General features: G+C 51.4%; 4 protein-coding genes across 4 annotated transcripts; 1 reads left to right on the plus strand and 3 right to left on the minus strand.

The window, feature by feature from the left end:
* Nucleotides 1-263: 263 nt before the first annotated feature.
* Nucleotides 264-2,080, minus strand: P174DRAFT_442476 (uncharacterized protein). Its single transcript, XM_024827585.1, has 3 exons — nucleotides 1,812-2,080; nucleotides 1,347-1,739; nucleotides 264-1,246 (listed from the first exon to the last, which is right to left on the minus strand). The coding sequence occupies exons 1-3, from the start codon at nucleotides 1,971-1,973 to the stop codon at nucleotides 509-511; spliced, it is 1,293 nt and encodes a 430-aa protein (XP_024681216.1). The 5' UTR covers nucleotides 1,974-2,080; the 3' UTR covers nucleotides 264-508.
* Nucleotides 2,081-2,356: 276 nt separating this feature from the next.
* sod2 (superoxide dismutase sodB) lies at nucleotides 2,357-3,340 on the minus strand (the record flags this gene model as incomplete). The annotated part of the gene is made up of 5 exons (XM_024831959.1): nucleotides 2,357-2,447; nucleotides 2,516-2,583; nucleotides 2,637-2,797; nucleotides 2,860-3,042; nucleotides 3,217-3,340. 5 exons carry the CDS (start codon nucleotides 3,338-3,340, stop codon nucleotides 2,357-2,359), a joined length of 627 nt encoding a protein of 208 aa, XP_024681217.1.
* A 257-nt stretch (nucleotides 3,341-3,597) lies between these two features.
* On the plus strand, nucleotides 3,598-6,258 carry P174DRAFT_442477 (putative G-patch domain protein (TFIP11)). The gene is made up of 15 exons (XM_024827586.1): nucleotides 3,598-3,897; nucleotides 3,921-4,111; nucleotides 4,133-4,250; nucleotides 4,278-4,342; nucleotides 4,376-4,426; nucleotides 4,448-4,555; nucleotides 4,580-4,816; nucleotides 4,841-5,085; nucleotides 5,107-5,285; nucleotides 5,313-5,386; nucleotides 5,423-5,548; nucleotides 5,582-5,727; nucleotides 5,749-5,775; nucleotides 5,800-5,816; nucleotides 5,858-6,258. Exons 1-15 carry the CDS (start codon nucleotides 3,735-3,737, stop codon nucleotides 6,031-6,033), a joined length of 1,923 nt encoding a protein of 640 aa, XP_024681218.1. The 5' UTR covers nucleotides 3,598-3,734; the 3' UTR covers nucleotides 6,034-6,258.
* Nucleotides 6,259-6,547: 289 nt separating this feature from the next.
* On the minus strand, nucleotides 6,548-16,222 carry P174DRAFT_421673 (membrane morphogenesis protein VPS13; the record flags this gene model as incomplete). Its single annotated transcript, XM_024824971.1, has 5 exons — nucleotides 6,548-6,588; nucleotides 6,650-7,066; nucleotides 7,117-8,737; nucleotides 8,799-15,065; nucleotides 15,125-16,222. The coding sequence occupies 5 exons, from the start codon at nucleotides 16,220-16,222 to the stop codon at nucleotides 6,548-6,550; spliced, it is 9,444 nt and encodes a 3,147-aa protein (XP_024681219.1).
* Between the last annotated feature and the right edge of the window lie 350 nt (nucleotides 16,223-16,572).

The raw sequence follows: 16,572 nt of genomic DNA on the forward strand, positions 1-16,572 counted from the left end.
TGGAATACAAGCATTATTTACTGTCGAATTATGATACATCTCTGACGACATATGAAGCATTTGGGCGTCTTTTTGCTTATTGTCCCGGTTGTGGGTTCAGCAGGTCTGCCAACTCACCACCAGTGCACCACCTCTCTTCTGATCTTATGTCCCTTTGTATACTTTCGCCCGGCAATCCTCCTTTTCATTATGACCTGCTCTCTGCTTTTACAAATCGTACATGATGACGATTTCATTTGACTTTACGGGCGAGCTTGTCCAAGACAATCATTCTATTTCAGAACAACTTGTAGACTATTGAGGTAGCTAGGATTATCATAACGAATTCAACGGTTGTTAGATTTTGTCCCAAATACCAAGCTAGAAAACCAAACCCAGTCTATATATCATTCCCAAAATGCAGCCAGCGCTATCCGGACCATACTCCCTTTTTTTTTTTTCCCTTCATACGCCATGACCAACGGCCAAAAGTCCCAGAATGCAGTATAGTAGGAAAAAGCAACAACACTCAATACCAGCTGTTCCCCGCCTCCCCGAGCCTCTTCCCCTTCGGATTCATTGAAACGATCCTCTGCCCCGGTATATGATCATCCGTGAACGCCGACTCAAACACCCCGGAGATGGACCGCTTCCCCAGCACCTCAAACGAGTCATACCCGGCCAGCTCGCCATTACACGCGGCCCACTCGCGCGATCCATGCGGCGAGGTCCCATCGCCGAGATCACACCACCTCGTCACCACGATCGCATGCCGGAAGCGCAGACTCCGCGGGTCGGACCGGTCCTCGGACAACTTGATCTCGACCATGTACTCGGACGGACAATCGGGACAGCGGCGCATGGGACGGCACTTGGCGCAAAGGGTCGCGAACTGGTTGGGGTTGTGCGTGCGGCCGTGGTAGATGTCCTTGGCGCGGTGCTCGAGGCCCTGCAGGCCGGCCGTGGCGCGGGGTTTCGGGACGTGGCCCAGCGCGCACTTGCAGACGTCCATGAGCTGCCCGTCGCGCCAGTGCGCGCAGACGGAAAAATACGGCCAGTAGTCGTCGCGCGAGTACAGGAGCAGGCGCATCGAGCTGGGCGCCAGGTCGGGCTCTGCAAACGTTGAGCTCACCACCCGCATCAGCAGCTTGCCCTTGTGGATGTGGTACCGGGTGTGGTGGGACCAGCCGTCCCGTCGCCAGCGACGGGAGAGGGAGTCGACGGGGATGCCGTAGGCGGGGCCGAAGCGGTGGGCGCGCAGCGCGAGCTGCACGAAGGTGAAGTGCAGCATGCGGGCGTGGGTGATGCGGTGGCGCGGGGCGGGAGGAGGGGTTGCGGGCGTTCGGGCAGTTGAAGAGCGGGTTGACGACCGTTGCGGGCTCGAGTCTTTCGTGGCCCTCCTGCGTGCGCCGGTGGTATCGGGCGCAAGGCATGCAGAGGAGATGATGGGGTAGGTATCGGTCGTGCGGGGCTAGGAAGTCGACTCTGTATTCGCGGTTCTCGGGGAGGTTCAAGGCCATCCAGGGCCCCCGGCCCAGGCGGAGGAGAAGCGTCTTGCTGGCAAAGGCTAAGCTGGCTCGCTCTGCCGGATTGAGGTATTCTGCAACAAGCGCCCACAGATCTTGTGATAGGCTTGCAATCATCGGCTCCCCGGGCGGTCGATTGTCTTTTTGTAAGTCCGATGCGAAACCATCCGAATCTTCCGTATCAAGAATGCCTATCGAATGTAGCATAGCCGTAGGGTCGCGAGTCTCGCCTAGCTGGGTATCCACCAGTGCATGTTTCTCCCGATACTTTAGGCGATGAGCCTGCAAGGGCGCAAGCGAAGGAACTTCAGGAACCTCATCGCTGGCAATGCTCGGTCGTGCAGCCGCTCGGAGGTTTGGTGTAGATACGGTGTTCTTGCGGAGAACTTGGCGGGATTTTTTCGGTCGCAGAGCGTTTGTTAAAAAGGCTCGAAAGCCAGTTTTCTGCCCCGGGCTCTCTGCAGACATCCTGCTGGAAAGGCGGCCGGCGATGAATGGGAGGTAGTTGAAGAGTTGGTGTCTTCTTTTGCCTATATGCTCGTCATACTGCGGAACGGACCTGGAGGATTGAATTTCCGTTTTTGGAGATTGGATGATGCCGTAAAGAGCTCAGTACGGTAACAATACCGGCTGTTACGGGAGATCATATCCGCGGCTATCCGGAGAGCTGCAGGACTCATACAATGGCTACAATCATGAGGTAAAAATTGCGAGAGTGACTGGCAGTTGTTGGTGCATTTGTTGATTAGGGCTATATCAGATACAGGAAATCATTATACAATCATATGCGACAAACCAACAGAAGAACGCTCCAACCAAAGCTGTGTCAACAGACAATGCTCTTAGATAATCTATGCGGAGAAGCGCTTCTCCACACTCTTCCAGTTGATGACCTCCCAGATGGCCTTGAAGTACTCGGCCTTGCGGTTCTGGTATTGCAGACTGCGGAGTGTGTTGCATCAGCTACTGTTGACCGGCATTGGATGGCAAGGCTAGAAAGGGCCACTTACTAATAGGCATGCTCCCAGGCGTCAATGCCAAGAAGAGGCTGGAACTGACCAACAACAGGGTCTTGGTTCTAATTCGAAGTAAGTTGTCTGGGATTGACTTTTTCCGAATGCTTGCACTTACGGCATAGGTCTTGATGCCAATGTGTCCGGTCTGCTTGTCCCTGACAAGCCAAGCCCATCCGCTTCCCTGGATGCCAGCCAGAGCGGTGTTCATCTTACCCTGGAAGTTTTCCAAGCTGCCATATGTCTCCTCGATGGCCTTGGCCAGAGCACCACTGGGGGCTCACCACCACCAGAGCTCTTAGGGGCCAGGTTCTCCCAGAAGAGAGTGTGGTTGAGGTGACCACCGCCGTGGAAGTTGATCAGGGGCTTCAGGGCGATTTGCGACGCAATGTCGTTCTTGGCCTGAGCCTCCTGCAGCTGCTCGATGGCCTGGTTGTAGCTGTTGACATAGGTCTGGTGGTGGTTCTTGTGGTGAAGCTCCATGATCTTGCCAGAGATCGAAGGCTCCAGGGCACCATAATCGTCTGTTATCCATGATTAGTTTCATTCAGAGACTGCAATTGTAATGCTACGCTAGTAGATATATGTGAAGGTGAGATTATGTAGCTCGGATACAGCGTCGGTATTCCACTTTAAACGAAGGAAGGAGGCTCCTATCTTGAGACGAGGAATGCATTGATGAGGGGAAGCCAACATACAAGACAGGTCAGGCAGAGTAGCCTTGCCGCGGGCAAAAGTCAAGCTCGCAGCAGCTCTTGGAGCAGCCGAAGCTCCGGAGCGGAGGGCGGTACGCGCAGAGGTACGGATGAGAGAGGCGGCCATTATGTAATTGAGAAATGTCGTTCACTGAAGAGATGGAAGAGGCAAACAGGAAACTATTCTGATGCTTCTCAAAGACAGAAGACAAGAGAAAAGGAAGAGAGAACGAGAGAAGAATCGGCTCGAAGGAGGAGAATGGGGAACAAACGTCATTGTTTCTCTCCCCTCGGAGCTCGCGTTTCCCCGCCCCGTCACCGCCCGAGCGATTACGAAAGAAATCAGATACGGCTTATTATTATCTTCATGTTCTAGAAGCCGATCATACGGCGTCGTTGCCAGCTCATTTTTCATGGATTTTTCATAGATCTGACTAACCTCACTTGCACGCCCTCAGTTAAACTGAAAAGGCTGTGACTTTCTGACGTACTTCATTGCATTTGCCCCCGTTAGACCGACCATGGAGTCACCGACGTCCTCGTCCTTCGCTGGCCAGAAGCGTAAAATCGTCGATATGAGCTCAGATGAGGAAGATGCTCGCGCTGCTACAGGCTTTCGCGGCTTTGCGAAAGCTTCCTCTCGCTCCGAATCGCCTCCTTCTTTCGGCCTGGGAAGTGCTCGTCGTAATCCCTGGAATAACATGCAGTCAGCCACCACTGCCCCCGAGGCGGAAACGCCAATACCAGCAAACCCACCACCGGCGGAGGGAATTCTTTTGCTGCGCGTATGATGGCTAAGATGGGTTACAAAGAAGGGCAAGGTTTGGGTGCGAGTGGACAGGGTATCGTCACCCCGATCGAGGCGCAAGCGCGACCGACGGGCGCTGGGTTGGGTGCCGTTCGCGAGAAAACGAAACAGGCTCGAGAGGAGGAGAAGCGACAAGCAGCTGCCCGAGGTGAAGTTGTCGAAGACAGTTCAGATGAAGAACGGAGGAGACGACGGAAAAAGAAGGAAGAACGTCAACGGGAGAGCAGGAGTGGGACGGGGACACCGGTCCCTCGAGCGAAACCTCGGTTTAGAACCGCACGCGAAATTGAGGCAGATATGGATGGTCTGGAGGTGCCAAACGTGTTAAAGTCGCTGATTGATGCTACTGGCAAGGAACAGCGAGTTCTGACCTCCACAGCCGGCCTGATGACTCCTTTGGAGTTTGTCAATCAAGGTGAAGGAGAGGCGTTGAAGATCGCACGACGAGCGCGTCATGACCTCGAAGCGTTTGCCGATGAATGGAAAGGATTAACGGAACGAAAGAAGTTTGCTGAGTTGGAGGAAGCTCAGATCGTGGAACAACTGGACACCAATCAGCTCAAGACGGATCAACTCACGGACCTTATCACTGCTATCGGGCAGCTGGAGATTTTCGAAGAAGACAGTACGCTTGCACGGTTCGACGAATTGACCAGCAAGCTCGAATCGATAGAGATGAAGTACCGAAGCGAGATCGACGAGTATCGACTATCAGAGACGGCGGTCGCTGCTATTCACCCGCTCTTCCGCCAAGCGATGGAGGATTGGGATCCTCTTCAAGAGCCGACATTCCTTGTATCTAATCTTCGTCGTCTTCAGCCCCTTCTCGGCAGGAAGAAAAATGACGAGGCCGTGTCAAGGCCAGCGACGTCGCCATACGAAACCATGATCTACACTCTTTGGCTCCCCCGAGTCCGCTCTGCGCTCATTAACGACTGGGATGTGTTCGACCCGTCCCCTGCCACATCACTGATCGTATCCTGGAAAGAGATCCTACCGAACTTTGTGTTCGCAAACGTGCTCGACCAGCTCGTCGTTCCCAAACTCAGCGGCGGCCTGAAAGAGTGGAAGCCCAGGAGCAGCAGCAGGCGTCATCCCTCTTCCCAGCAGGGCTCACGCTCTCCATGGTGGCTCTTCACTTGGCTCCAATACTTGGACGAACGCCACACGAATCCGAGACAAGCCACGGGTCTCCTTTCAGACGCGAAAAAGAAGTTCCAGGAGATCCTGCGTTCGTGGGATCTCAGTAAGGGTCTGATAAGTGGTATCGAACTCTGGCGAGACGCGCTAGGGTCCGAGTTCGATGTGAGCCTACGTAACCACTTGCTGCCTCGTCTTGCGCGTCACCTGCAGAAGGACTTCGAGGTAAACCCTCAAGATCAGGACTTGACTGCCTTGGAGGATATCCTTAAGTGGAAAGGATTCTTCAGGCCCAACGTTCTTGGTCTTCTTTTGGTGGCAGAGTTCTTCCCTAAATGGCACGAAACCCTATACTTCTGGCTTACCCATGACCCCAACTTCGAAGAGGTCGGCGAATGGTTCACCTGGTGGCGCACTCAGATCCCCGCAGAGATCAACGAGCTCGCCGTCGTCGACGACGAATGGAACAAAGGTCTCCAACAAATGGACCTTGCGTCCCGCCTGGACGACCCCGCCACCGAGCTGCCAGTCCCCACCGTCGCAGCGCAACCGGCTCCCCACAAGACGTACCACGCGCCGCTCCAGAGGCGCTTGCCCCGCCTCGCAAGCCCAAGGTCGTCGAGGAAATCGCCTTCAAGGATATTCTCGAATCGTGGTGCATGGAACAGGGTCTTATCATACTGCCGCTGCGGGAAGCGCATCCCCAGAACGGCCAGCCCCTGTTCCGCATCACGGCCAGCGCCACCGGGAAGGGCGGAGTTGTCGCGTTTGTACAGGGAGATGTCGTCTGGGTTCAAAACAAGAAAGCAAAGGATATATGGGAACCTATGGGTCTGGAGGACCGGCTTGTGGAGCGTGCCGAGGGCAAGTGACATATCAGTCTTTGTCTCAGGTACTCTGGGCTTCTCTGGAGCCTCTGTTTCTGCGCGTTCATCTGGGAAATTGATGATACCCATGTTTACTTTATTTGCTCTATGATAAATTTTTACTCCACATATGTGATGAAACGAAAGCTTCGTCTGACCACGACTATATGAATCTAAGCTTGCCCTTCAGGCACGTTCACTAGGAGACATTGCATGTTAGTTTGAGACACATCTATAGTTACAGATGATGGTGTAATAAATTCGGTAGTCTACTTCGACACTGTGAGAAAGAATGAGTCGTCCTGTTTTCATAAAAGAAAGTGTGACTATGTACATTGACAGTCCATGCTCATCACTAAAATGGCTGTGGTAGAATTATATACTCTGAAAAGCGGAATGCGAGTGTAGAATCTGACCAAGTACGTTTAATGCATCATACATCCTCGTGTTGGTCCCCTTCAACACATTTTTCTTGTGAGAGAGACGTAGCCTGATTTTTTAAGATGGAAGGAATCCCAACTCAAACTCTTGTATTGTTCCTTTCATTGAATGCGTTGACAGCTTTTGTTTCAGATGGTTAGCAACCGTTCACTCCGGAGGTTATCGGGATAGATAGACCTACCAATGGCGATCTGGCGGTACAGCCAATTCCTCGAGCTCTCGTCTTGCACGGGAATGAAAGGCCCGTTTGCGCCACCCTTGAGCGTAATGCTCATACCAGTCCGTTCCTTGGAAATGGTTTGGATGTCTGTCAATCGGATATCCCATTCTGTTCGGAGTCTCTTGCTGCGCACAAGCATTATTCGGTCGTACGTCAACATGACCAGCATGTCCTTGCCCGGCAGCTCCAAGTGCGCAATGTAGTCTTCGTTGAAATACTTGCCGTCGTCGGCTGTCTTAAGCCAAAATTGACCCAAAGCCTCGCGCTGTGAGTATGGCCGCACTATACCGTCCGTGGCAATGAAACGTGTTAGGCGAACACGGTCAAGACCTTCCGCGTCAAACACTGTCGTGGTGTTTCGTACACCCTCGGCGAGATCTAGACAACAGTCAGCATGAGCATCATTATTTTCCTGGAGATTGACGTACTTGAGGCAAGGTCAAAGGCGCCTATTGCCGGCTTGGTGGCCAGTCCAAGTACACCCTTACCGACACCCTTGATGAAACCTTGGAGACCTTCTTTCTCCGCACCCTGCAGCGGGTGGCGAGCAAGACCTCCAATGCCGCTTGCTAAGCTGGTTGCGAACGCATTTCCACCGGCCGTGATACCATACAATGCATGCTTTGGCCGATTCCGAGACTTCGACATTCGTCGTTGATCTTGAAATTCTTTGTCTAGCGTGGCGACCGCAAGTCCCTTGGACATGCTTCCGGTGAATTTGGCCATACTGTCTGAGAAACCAAAGACGGACTTCTTGACGAAGCTTGTAGCGCCTTTTGCAATACCCATGCCCAGTTCCTGAGGCCGATCGGTCATGACCAGTCCCTGATAGGGCTCGTAGAAGATAGCAGCAACACCAGAGCTGACGTTATTGAACAGACCCACTGGATTTCCCAGGAAATCCGCCGACCCAAGAATGACGTGGACTTGACGAAGGAATTCCTGAGTGTAATGTCTCTGAATATTGTTCAGAAGGATTCCGAAAGAGACACGAGCGTTCTCTAACATAAGAGCATTGAGACGAACGGGGGCGTCGTTGATGTTGCCCATTGACATGGATATGACATTGACGAAGAACATGAGAGGGTTGGAGGGCTGCATGGTATTCTCGGCATTAACCCTCTCTGTCCGCATGAATGAGATATCCAACTGCATCGGCTGCAAATGAAGGAGCTCAAAGTACACATCTTGGCTAGCACTTTCATTCTGCGGTTCTGGGATTTTTAGATCTTCATCGCAGAGTTTTCCTTCCTGCTCTTCGGACCATGAAGCACCAGGAACCTTTGCAAAATCGAGCATGGCGAAGATAAAGTCCTCATCGAGCTCAAGTGTCATCTGTTGAAGTAGTACCGTGGCATATTTGATGTAAAGTACACCGTAAGAGTCGTCTTTTACGCGTGTAACCATGGCGTGAAAGATCGGATGGGCCTCCATCTCCTTTCCGGTCTTTGGCACAACGCTTGGATACAACAAGATGGGGAAGATGCCCCCATAAAGTTGATTATCGATCTGGATCCATTTGATCGTTGTGTTCAAAGTCTGGTAAACCCTTGATTCTCTGAACTTGATCTCGATTTCGCGGAAAGTGAGATATAGCAGCTCCTTCAGATTCTTGTTGATCAACGAGACCCCGATGCCCGCCAGACGTAGCTGAGCTTTGAAATTGACGTCCGAGTCCAGCTCCTTTACCTCAAAACCGGTTGACACACTAGTCTGGGATGTCTGTGCCTTCTGTTGCTTATAAAGACTTCGAGATTGCTTGAAATTTGACAAGACGAGGGTCTGGGTCGGCCCGTCAGCCACGATGTTGATATCAACAATCTTTTGCGGCTCCCCAGGTCGTGAAGGCGGTATTCTCATCGGTATCAGGTTGCCTATCTCGGTGAGCCTGATGTGCCTTTCCTTTCCATTACACGTCAAGACGAGAGACTTGTTCTTCGTAGCCGGATAATCCCATGCATATGGCATGATGCTGCGGGCTGGGAGCCGGTAGCGAATTGGCCGCCAGCCACTTGTTCTATCCTCCTCGTCATCCTCCACGTTTGGATTCTATAAGGGCAGTCAGTGTGTTAGCATGTATACGAGTCATATGTCGCGCAGGGGTGCTTACAGCTTGGTAGAAGATAAATTCGGAATCACTCTCATTCCGCATGGAGAAGGGCCAATTTCGAGTTTCCAAACTGAAGTGGATAAAAAGCGTAGCGCCTTCCATGATGATATCAACCTTGATAAGCCTCTGACGTTGATTTGCCTTGGCAAGTTTCACATGTACGGTTCCAACGTCTGCAATGTTGAAAGGCGATGACCATTGATTGTTCACGCCGGGGAAGCACAGGCAAAGTTGCTTCTCTGCAATCTGGCGCAGGAAATGCAGGGGCACCAAATCGCCACTCTTGATGGTAAGCACGTTTGATGAGCCGGGTTCGCGGACCAAAATGTCCTCACTCAGCTTGTTTTTCAGGATGAAGCGAGGAGAAATGGTGACAACTTTAGTCATCTTATATTTGCCTTCACCCTCCATAACAGACACCCCTGCATGGAACTCGCACTTCCCTTGCCTATCGGGCAAGACAACTTCAAAGTTGCTCCCAAGAGCCTCAAAACTCTGCGGCCTGCTCCAGGCGGAATCTCCTATCTTCAAAATAGATCGGTTCTTCGGATCTTCCGACTGATAAGCATACATGTATGGGAGAGCCCGCCCGCCATGTCTTGGATCGGGGTTCAGGCCCTCACCAGCTGCGGAGCGTGCTGATTGCAAGAAGGCCTTGCTCTGGATCTCCATTGGCAGTCCTGTCTTGTTCAAGATAAGATACGGACTGTAAATCGACACCTTGAAAGCGCCTCCACTATCTGGAACGTTGAAGTAATGGAGCTTTAGTCTTAACGGAATGCCTTGTTCATCCTTGAGTGAGAGCATGTGTTCCCTTCGGTAATCTTGCGCATTTCCGTTAATGATGGCGAATTCGCTTTGCCTAAAGACGGTGTCCTCTAGGTCAATACTGAGAAGCAGTAGATGAGATAGCTCAACAACATGGACCGGACTGACACCACCCTTCCTTAGGAAATTGGTCCAATCCTTCTTTGTGTTCTTGTCGTAAATGCGGTATTTGAAATCATATGGTAATAGATTCTCAATCTCCACCGGAGCGAAAATACGTATACGCATGTAAGGATAGACGTTCGTCAAGGAATCCTTTGGGTTGTAGGTGGCATTCATTTGGAAGTAGAAGGGCGGAGCCTGCTGTCCGCTTTCGCTGATGCACTTGATCGTGCGAGTAGGTCGCCGCAAAAGATCTTTCCAGTGCAGTGGTTCTGTTGACCATTCATATCCGAAGCCCTGATCAGGACGGATGAGGACTGAATGCAAGTAGGCGGCACCTACAGGTGCAGGCCGCGCATCCCCAGGAAGAATCTTCTCAATCTTGAGAAGATGTCCTTCTTTGTGATTTAAGATGCCCAGCTCTACCGGTATTTGAGTGTTGTTTTCGATAACCAGTGGCGAGCGGAAGGTAATATACTTGGCGTTGTCGGTACCCAGCTTAACTTCGACTAGAAGCCTATGGAGAACACCATCTGCCTTGGGTTTGAGGCTATACAAGAATTCGCCCTCCCTAGCCACTGGAATGCGGTTGATGCTCTCGAAACCGCTCCCTTCGAGTTTCACCCCGACAACGCCGCCTTGGCCTTCAGGTGCAAGAGTCTCACGTACTGCAGTCGAGTCTTCAAATCTCCAAGGGTATTCTTCCCCGTCAGAGAGCTTAGCAGCCGGACCTTCCTCTCCGGTGCTGACATCCGCCCAGACATGAAGATCGAAGCCGGTATAATTGCGAATCCGATAGGGTGCGTCGGCTCCGCGGGGTTTGGAAAGAACATCTTCATCGGTAGAGAGAAACTGGAAGGACTTGGATGCCAATGCAATTGTAGCCGAGGTCACAGTGAGCTCCATGTTCTTATGTGAGTAGGCATCGATTGAAAAGACTTCAGGGTCGACCTCCTTGGCGACGTGAAAACCAAGTTGCCAGGGTTCAATGAGCGGTTCCCAGGCCGACTTGGAGAAATTGTAAACGTTGATGAAGGTATCAAAGCTAGTGTCAGCACTCAGTGCAGACGACCAATCGCGAACATCGACGGTGAATTTCTTGACGCTCCAGTCGAGCAATGGAAGATCATGCAAGTCCCCTATGAGAATCACTCTGACGCCGTCGATCTGCGCGCTCAGTTCTTCGCGCTTCAGTATAGCTGAGCGTTCCGAAGCAGCTCCTTGATTAGCCGGTTTGCCGCTCGCTCGTCGTGATATCAAGGCAGGGGCATGTGACGACCGCGCAGCGCTTGATCTCCTTCGAGTGGACTTCGCGCTGGGTTGTCTACCATCTGATACTCTCTTCACGTCGCCGCTCTCTATTTCCTGTGACCTGTTTGCTCTCATTTCGGAGGCCTTATTGACAATCTGTATTGCCATCAAGATGTCTCTGAGGGAAAGGCGAAGCACCAACGGTTCAATGTGCACGTCTATGGAAGTTAACGATGAGCCTTTCTCCTGTGGCCGACTATCCATGGACAGCTCCAGCGTAAAATCGTCCAAAATCCGCAGCCTACTGGTCTCGAACTTGTCCATGCGACACAAGAACATGCCGACTTTGTTGATCTGCAGTGTAGAGACGTTTTGCTGGGAGAAGAGTACTTGCTTTGTACCAAGCACTATAGCCTCGGTATGTGAAATGGCAGGGTTGGCAATCATGATAATCTGGGCGTCAACAAGGTTCACTCTGAATGAAATCGTTGTCTGGCCGGCCGAGCTTGTCGAGTCCTCGCCTGGGGTGGCGATGGCAGTTTGGTCTGGGCTTTCTGTGGTACTGGATCTTGGCTCAGAAGCTTCATCAGTCTCCTCAATCTCTTCTACGGTCACCGGCTCCTCTGCCGTGAAAACCGAGTTCATAAACGACTGCAAAGCGGACAAATAGTCCAGCGCCAGTATGATACGTGGGCTGTCGATCGTCAACATCGCAATAAGATGTTTCTCTGGCCCAGGCGACATAGAGAGACTAGCCATGAATTGCTGTTGCACATCGTTATTGATCAGTGACATGATCTTCCTGAATTTGTTCGTGTCCTGATTGCGGCTGTCGCGAACAGACAGGGAGTGAATCAAGAGCTCGGATTCCAGAGACCCATCGGTAAGCATGCGCAATTTGACTTTGGTGTCATTAAGCGAAAACTTCGACAGACTCGAGTCCTCCAGATCACCCACTGGCTCGTCGTCCTTTGCAAGGATAAGTTCCAGGCCGACACTATCTACCTTGAAAATCATATCTAGCTTGGCCCAGGTCTCGTAGTCCAAACCCGATCCTTCGGCGGTCTTTTCATGCTCCTGGGTGGTTTGAGCGAGTTTCAAATCTGCTCCTTTGCTTGTGTCTGTTACAGACGTAGGAAGATCTTCAAAGGCTTCGAGTTCTTGCTGCTCATAGTCGGTTGAGAAAGCGCCGGGCACAGTTTTCGAGAGCTCTAGCAGAAATTTGAGTTGCTTTTGCGACACTCTAAGGTTTATGGGAGACATAGACCCTTCGATTTCCATATCTGGACGTGGATTATCCTTCTGATGCTCAAGGTAGCAAATGCTGAAGTCCAAGTTGACTTTCTGGATCATCTCCAGCTCTTCGACTACATCTTCCCCGAAGTGGAACTTGGATGTCAGGCGGATATTGCGTATGCCTGAAGAAATCAGGTTAACGGCGGGACTTTCCGCATGTTCATCCAGAGGAACGAAAGTGTTCTTAGCATAAATCTCTCCGAGATGAGCAGTGACTGTGTCGCGGGGTCGATCAGGTCTCACGGCACCGGGAAATACCAAGATTGGAGTTTTGACAACGACGTCAAATCGCATCTTAGATGCATTCTCTTGCAGCTGGTTGGCTTGACTAGCCGCGGCCTGGCGGGCAGCATTAAAGATAGCCTGCATCTTGCCGAACTTGACAAGGAAATTGATGATCTTGCGATATGGCTCTTCGAGGAAATTGATTTTGATAGAACCCGATCTTAGATAGACCTCAGAGTCGTAACCGGGATAATTTGTGCTCTCGGGATCAAAGGTCTCGTATTTAAAATCAGCGAAGTTATCACCCTCGATGGTCAAAAGCCTCCGCAGGTCGGAGGTGGCTGAGGCGCCGGTATTGACATCGTCTATGAGGGTTAAGCTACCGATTCGAGACTGGATAAGCATTGAGCGGCCAACAAGATTAATTCCCACGTCCGCAGTGTGAAGACTCAGTGTAGCAAGTCTGACGCCGTCATTGTTTAGAATGAGGGCGATGCTCTTCAAGTCAGCTTTGATCCGAATCTTTCCCGGCTGTTCTGTGTCCTGGGTGAGAGCAGTGGTGTCCTGGACAGTCTCGTCGGACGACGGTATCTGGGTTCTGGGCTGCTCTGGGCTGGTGAAGGTGAGGAGAACGAAGTCCAGCAGAGTGAGAAGTGTCTTCCTAGTGACCACAAGGTTTATGGTAGATATGGACATATCAAGGTTCATTGCTATACCTTCGTAGGTAGACAGAAACTCGGGTGACTCTGGCTTGACTCGAACAAATTTGAGGTGAAAGAGGTCCTTATCTTCGTCTGCGTCGAATCCCTTGGAAGAAATGATCCTCTTGAAGTCAGGAATGGGGTTTTCCTCGATATAGTCGTCCACACTCAGAGACTGCAGAACGATCTCTGCCACCATGTCGAACGGTCGCATATAATAGTCTAATTCGAAACCTTCAGCAACAAGCTCTACCAACAATTGGTCTCGAAACTGGTCATTTGGATCCGACCGGAACAGTGAGCCACGGAGACAGCCAACTGTGAACTTAAATTCAAAATCTTTGCGGTGAATGTTGGGCAGTCTATCGACACTTTTCTTTGTCTGCTCGTGATCTGTCTCGGAATCGGAATCTTCATCGACGACCGGCAGTTCCCTGGGTACTGAGGGCTGCAAGGAAGCCGATCTTGCTCTATTCCCTGCTGTTGTCGATTCACTCGAGCTCTTTGCGGGCGAACGATCGGAAACACCTCCCTCGTCAAATCGTGGAATTGCGATGTCAATCAATTTCATCAGACCCTTGTACTTTATGTCAGACATCGAAGCGTGTAACTCCGGCAGATGGCCTGATATTCGAGTCCTGGTGAGCTCGGTGCTTTTCGGTACTATACACAGTTCCAAGACAAAGTCCACGTTTATACGATCGATGATATGAAAGTTTCGGTTCTTGACCTCGGATGTGAGTTGCGATTTAGTACTCTCAATTCCAGGGCCGATCAAAACCTGGGTGGAGTCAAGCTTAAGAAGGAATCTATCGTATAGCAAATGCTCCAGTTCCTTGTAGTCGTTCTCATCGTATTGCCGTTTCTGCTTGGCCTGGAGGTCTCTCATGGTCTGCCTATCGACCAGTTCACTATTGACACTGATGTGACCTGCGTCCAAGATGAGACAGAGGGAGCTTTCTTGTGTAATGCTTTCTGGCACTATAATGAGAGGTGCGTGTATGTCGAAGTGAGCATCGACCTTCTTGTGCTCCTCCAGGGCAAACTCCAAGCCTGCTCGGGTTTGCTGGCGGATTTCCTCGACAGTTGCTCCTGCTGAGTCCAAGAGGGCTCCGATGGACTCCATGTGTCGCTCAGGGGGCTCGAAGAATTTAACAATCTCCACAAGGAACCTCGGATTATAGATGACCTCGATACTCTTCATCTTGACTTTCACCACCGAGTCGGCGTCGCCCTCCAATGGGTTCTTCTCAAGCTGGAATTGAAACAGGTTATCCTCAGCCTCCTCGTATTCCTCGTTGGTCTCCGGATGCAACTCGTTACCATCAGGGGGCTGCGTTTGACTGTCCTCGGACTGTGGGAGAGAATCCTTGACCTTGACTATCTGTGGAAAGAGACTACCTTCGGTTGTTCCGTCATACACTCTGAGCCCACCCAGATCAACTTCGATGAAGAAGGAATCCGGGCGCTGCAAAGCCTTCGCTCGTAGATTGTCAAACACCAATTTCATGACTTCACTACACTTTCCGTGGGGATCACGCCTCAATGTGAAGCTTCCGGCTCTGAGACCGGAGTTGACCTGAAGCTTTACCCACTCTCTTGGCACTTCGACACTCTCGGCGATCGCTTTCTTCTCGTCCCAGTCAATGGCATTATAGAGTTCCTGCCGTTGCTCCTCGGTCATCGTGGTCTCTTCAGACTCCTCCTTCTTGGTGCCCCATATCCATTCCGACCAAGTTTGTTGGCGTGCGGGCTTCTTGAGGCCAATATTCTCCTTCCGCAGTTGATTTCTCGCCAATGACCTCCAGAATCGAATATCCTCGTAACTGAGCTTTCGTTCTAGACGTTCGAAATCCTCTGCCTCCTGTGGAGACAAGGGTTCCTCCCGCTTTTTCTTCTTGAACAGATGGATGTAGGCTATACGGTCGTCCCGTCGCTCTTTGATATAATCCCACGACCAGCGCCGGTTTCGATCGTGGATTTTGCTGAGAACCGCTTCTCCGGCGAATCTGAACCATGCCCGGGGTCCTCTTTCGGTCTGCATTTCGGCTGGAGCTTCTTGTATTCCTGATGACGAAGAAAGTAATGGAAAAGATCGACTAGCATTAGAGCATCGCGATATTGATCGTCGTCCAGAACGAAACTAAGCTCATCAAACAGTAACCGTGTCTTGATGGCTGGCCGGTCATGCTTTCCTGACTTATCCAACTCCAAGCCAGCACGACCACTGACGGGACGAAGCATAAACTGGTGGCTCTCTTCGCTCTCAATGGCAGTTCTTAGTTTCTCAATCAGCTCCGCGTGCCTAATACCTTGTGCTTCTGCGCCCAGGTCAGAGCCTCGTCCTGTGCCCAGAAGCTCGGCATCAGTGTTCCAATATACTGATAGCGCACCCAGTGTAGCTAGTTTGTGGGTGGTAGTGGAGGTCGATTGGATGAAAGTAGGGTTCCATTCGGAGTCAGTGCTCACAGCGCTGAGTTCCTTCAGTGTAAGACCGATGGCGAAAGGGTGACCTGGTGAAGCAATCGAGTCCTCGTATCGAAAGTGCACGTTCTTGATGGATATTTGGAGGTTGTCAACAACGGCGGTGACGAGGCTCTGGGTGAAGCTCTGGTTCCGTCGCTGTTCCTCCTGGCTCATGCCCTCTGTATTCCGCTCTCGCAAGATTTCCGCACTCTCAATCTTTTCCATCTTGAGGTTATAAGCTCTTCGTTCCTCTTCCTCCGGGTCATAGTCCGCATCTTCCTTCGGGGCTGCTAGGAGAAACACATCTTCGATTTCAACTTTGACCGGTTTCCCTCTCAGATTAGACCAGGGTATGGACAGGGTGAGCTCGCCGAGGTGGCCTTCGACGACATTTAACGGAAGATGTAGTTGATCAAGAGCCTCCCGTCGCAGCTCGAGGTTGCGAAGCTTGACATCGCCGGACCAGATACCGATGTTCAATTGTTTTGCATCGAAATTCTTGACATAATAGCCCAAGAAGCGATTGAGCAGGTTTGCGACCAAGCCTTCCAACATGACTGCGGGGTGCGACCGTGACCCAGGTCGGCCCAGGGAAGGTCAGAGGTTGCTGACGGATGATAACAATCACTCGTACCTAGTGATGACGGCGTTAGAAAGATGAGTTATACATTTATTTGAACGAGTTGATGGATGGTGAAAATATGGAATGCTTGAGGAATAAATTCGCAGGAAATGGCATACCTGCGCGAGCTCTAGATACACTCGCAAGTAACGATAGCCTTAGCCATCCAGGTGGTTGGCAAAAAGCGCATTCAAGATTGATGCGGGCCAACCAGTTCAAGAAGGAAGTCTATTTGTTTTCCAAACTGGTACGATGTCGTGGATAATGGGGCAAATACGAAAGC

This window comes from Aspergillus novofumigatus (assembly GCF_002847465.1).
Source record: "Aspergillus novofumigatus IBT 16806 chromosome Unknown P174scaffold_5, whole genome shotgun sequence".
Lineage (NCBI taxonomy): Eukaryota > Fungi > Ascomycota > Eurotiomycetes > Eurotiales > Aspergillaceae > Aspergillus > Aspergillus novofumigatus.

What these genes read in the sequence shown, in the direction of transcription:
- P174DRAFT_442476 (XM_024827585.1), bottom strand. Translation starts at nt 1,973, where the DNA reads ATGTCTGCAGAGAGCCCGGGGCAGAAAACTGGCTTTCGAGCCTTTTTA. An exon ending in CCAGCGATGAGGTTCCTGAA is followed by an intron (nt 1,740 to 1,811) that starts GTTCCTTCGCTT and finishes GTGGATACCCAG; the next exon opens with CTAGGCGAGACTCGCGACCC. An exon ending in GACTCGAGCCCGCAACGGTC is followed by an intron (nt 1,247 to 1,346) that starts GTCAACCCGCTC and finishes ACCTTCGTGCAG; the next exon opens with CTCGCGCTGCGCGCCCACCG.
- P174DRAFT_442477 (XM_024827586.1), top strand. Translation starts at nt 3,735, where the DNA reads ATGGAGTCACCGACGTCCTCGTCCTTCGCTGGCCAGAAGCGTAAAATC. An exon ending in TTCAAGAGCCGACATTCCTT is followed by an intron (nt 4,817 to 4,840) that starts GTATCTAATCTT and finishes CGTCGTCTTCAG; the next exon opens with CCCCTTCTCGGCAGGAAGAA. An exon ending in ACCTGCAGAAGGACTTCGAG is followed by an intron (nt 5,387 to 5,422) that starts GTAAACCCTCAA and finishes ACTGCCTTGGAG; the next exon opens with GATATCCTTAAGTGGAAAGG.